This window comes from Mesitornis unicolor, unplaced genomic scaffold, assembly GCF_000695765.1.
Source record: "Mesitornis unicolor isolate BGI_N332 unplaced genomic scaffold, ASM69576v1 scaffold3821, whole genome shotgun sequence".
Taxonomy (NCBI): Eukaryota; Metazoa; Chordata; class Aves; order Mesitornithiformes; family Mesitornithidae; genus Mesitornis; species Mesitornis unicolor.
The window spans coordinates 4242-7245 of NW_010165640.1; the positions used below are offsets into that span (position 1 = coordinate 4242).

At 37.2% G+C, this 3004-nt stretch overlaps 1 protein-coding gene across 1 annotated transcript in view; it reads left to right on the plus strand.

Moving 5' to 3' along the window:
* Positions 1-477: 477 nt before the first annotated feature.
* LOC104548608 (collagen alpha-1(XI) chain) overlaps positions 478-3004 on the plus strand; it is a gene marked incomplete at both ends in the record, with an annotated part of 75385 nt that continues 72858 nt past the window's right edge. Inside the window, one exon of the mRNA XM_010194681.1 lies at positions 478-606. Coding sequence (XP_010192983.1) covers positions 478-606 — 129 coding nt within the window. The remainder of the gene's footprint in view (positions 607-3004) is intronic.

Sequence of the window (3004 nt, forward strand, 5' to 3'; positions counted from 1 at the left end):
TCATTCTATATTTTCTCTTTGAGAGTACAGATGTGATGCAAACTCTTGAGTTATGCTTTCTGTTGATCACTTGCATACTGAGCTGCGCCCTGGTAATAGGCAGTGCTCTGAATTAAATCTTAGGAATTTAGACTGGTTCCCAGTGAAGAAGTCAACAAACCACATGAAAGTGACAGAGCAGGAGTCACACCTTCCCACCCTCTACTTACCGAATCGGACAGCATTTTAAGCCAGAATTTTGCAGCTAGTCCATTTGGTATTCATTTGCGTTGTTTTACCGCGTGAACAATAGTGAGGGAGCTTTCCAGAATAGCAGCAGAAATTAATGATTTGTTATTTATAACCACAAATGTTAATATAGTATCTAATGTAAGTGTTAAGTGTCTAGTTTTGTTTTCTGAATGAAAACTCTGTACTTCTGTTGAACTGCAGACAATCTTTGGTTTTGTTATTTAATCTGCATATGCTTTCCTGCAGGGCGATATCCAGCAGCTGTTGATTATAGCTGACCCTAGAGCTGCATACGACTATTGTGAGCATTACAGCCCAGACTGTGATTCCCCAGTGCCCAATGCTGCTCAGGCTCAAGATCCTCAAGTTGATGAGGTGGGTAATCAGTCATGTATTAGTAGATTTATTGCACATTAGTGGTTGTGCTGGATACAGGTTACTCAAGGAGCATTTATAGCTAAACAGCATGCATTTGTTCTAGGTATGAGGGAGGGAGGTTGCAGAAGTGCATTTATTTTTGCTATCCACTCATTTATGTCAAGCATTTGAAGGAGCCCATCCCATTGCTATTTGAATAACCAACACCTCAATGAACTTAAACAGTAATTCTTTAAAAACTGACAGCAATATGAGTTTGCTTAGTTGTACCTATTTGTTCTTCCTGTGTTCATTTATTTCACTGATGCTGAGTACTATCAAATGACACATTTGAAAGATATGGGAGCTAGGAGTATTCTGCAATAGTAAACTTCTGCTAGAAGAGCCTTGTATTGTAATGAACTGTGTCCAGTGTACCAATGCATGTACACACGAAATTATTTCAACCAGCTCCACTTGTAGAGGGCAAATGTCAACAGGGACAAAACAGAGTTGGACCTTTTCCCAGAAACACAAAAAATGTTTACAGAAACCATTTGTCACTGTAGACAGTTCTCACAGCCATAAACTGAGTAATTCACTGAGGGCAATCAGATTAGACCTCTCAGGGTCAGCAGTTATTTGTATTGTTGTACACATTCTAAATACTTGCATCAAACACCGTAAAGTGAAAAGCTTTTGCAAAATGTAACTAGTCTTAATTGAGCTTGGCTCTGGACAGTTAGTATGCACTCAACTGTGTGTAATCTGACTGGTTATCATTACTGATTGCTGAAGGAATCACCATTAAAAGCTTGCTGATTTGTTCTCGGATGCCTGCTTTGAGCCAATTTTGAGACAGAACTTTTCCTAAATACACAGTAATTTTGCTTGTTGTTACTATTTATTCTATTTGACTGAAAATTATGTCATCAAGTGACTAAGGTTCATAGGGCCCAGAACTTAGTTCAAAGGGACACCCACATCCATTGCATCAGATGTGCAGTTCAAGATGTGTCAAGTCAATTACACATCACCAGAGTCCTTTACACTACATTACAGCGTATGGAGTCTGAGCTCTTCATGAGGACCCTGTGGGACCTTCTGCCTGTGTACCTGCTTATGGGGATCTCCATGCACTGTATTCCAAGACAGAACAGGCTGAAGGCATGTTGTTGATGTTTTATGGGAAGAAAATAACAGATAGCAAAATCAAATTAGTTTTTTTTCTCATTGTTAAATTTTGTAGAAATGTGAAATTTTGCTTGGGAACTTTCCTGGGCTTTGCTTCTATGTGACTTAGTACTTTGATTGGCTTTTTTATTTTCCTGTGTGAAGACCTGGAAGGTTTGAAATAAGACTGAAGAGTAGTCAATCTAATAAACTGATCTTTGTGGGAAAACGTTGCTAAAATCATCCCATGGCCTCTTTTTTTGAAGAGTAATACGTCTAGATACTTAAAATGCTTTAGCGAAGTTGAGAATACCGTCACTTCCTAACTCACAACAACTCCTAAGCAGGAGCTAACATGACTTAGACAGACTGCAAATATTTTCTCACTCTGGCCGCCACTGATGCTGATTACAGCTCCTGTCCTTTAGTGTAATGCATGTGGACAACGCCTGGAGTCCAACAGAAATTAGTTGGGATCAGACTATAGGTTCAAAATCTGTTCAAGATGAAGAAGAATGAATACTTGTGCTCATTATTAGTAATGACAACTGGTGAATTATTAGAATGTAATTCAATGTTTCTAAAGGATGTAGAATATAAGTATTATTAATAATATTACGTTTCCTCCATAATGGATGGCTGGCTAAATCTCCTGCTGCCAAATATTGGTTTTGTACTAGATCAAAGCTGTGTAACACTAGCATCAGTTGAGAGCACTCATTTGTAGATCAAAAGAAAAACAAGCCTCATGATAATTAGAAATACTATATGCACATATATAGTTATACACATATCATATAGAATTCCCAGTTATATACTGCACATCTACTGAAAACAGTTTGTGAGTAACAAACAAAGAAAGAGAACCATAAAATCAACAATTGAGCATTCTGAGCAGAGATCATCTATAGTCTAATGCAACTACCACTGGAGTCAGCAAATATTGTTACATTTAGCAGCCATTGCAAAAATGCTCTTGAGATTAGTGCTTTAATGTGTTTTTCCAAGACCTGGGGTTTTTTGCCCTGTGATAGCACATATACTTTGTTGGAGAATCTACAGGGGAAAAAAAAAGTAAAATCAAAGATTTTTATTTGTAATGTAACATTTCAAAATGTATTTGAAAAAAAAAAGAAAAGAGCTAAAATATTTAAAAAATTGAGAACTACCATTTCTGTTTGCTTCCACTTATTGCTCTGAGTGGTGACTGAATTATTTTACTTTCTGAACTAAAGCACTCTTT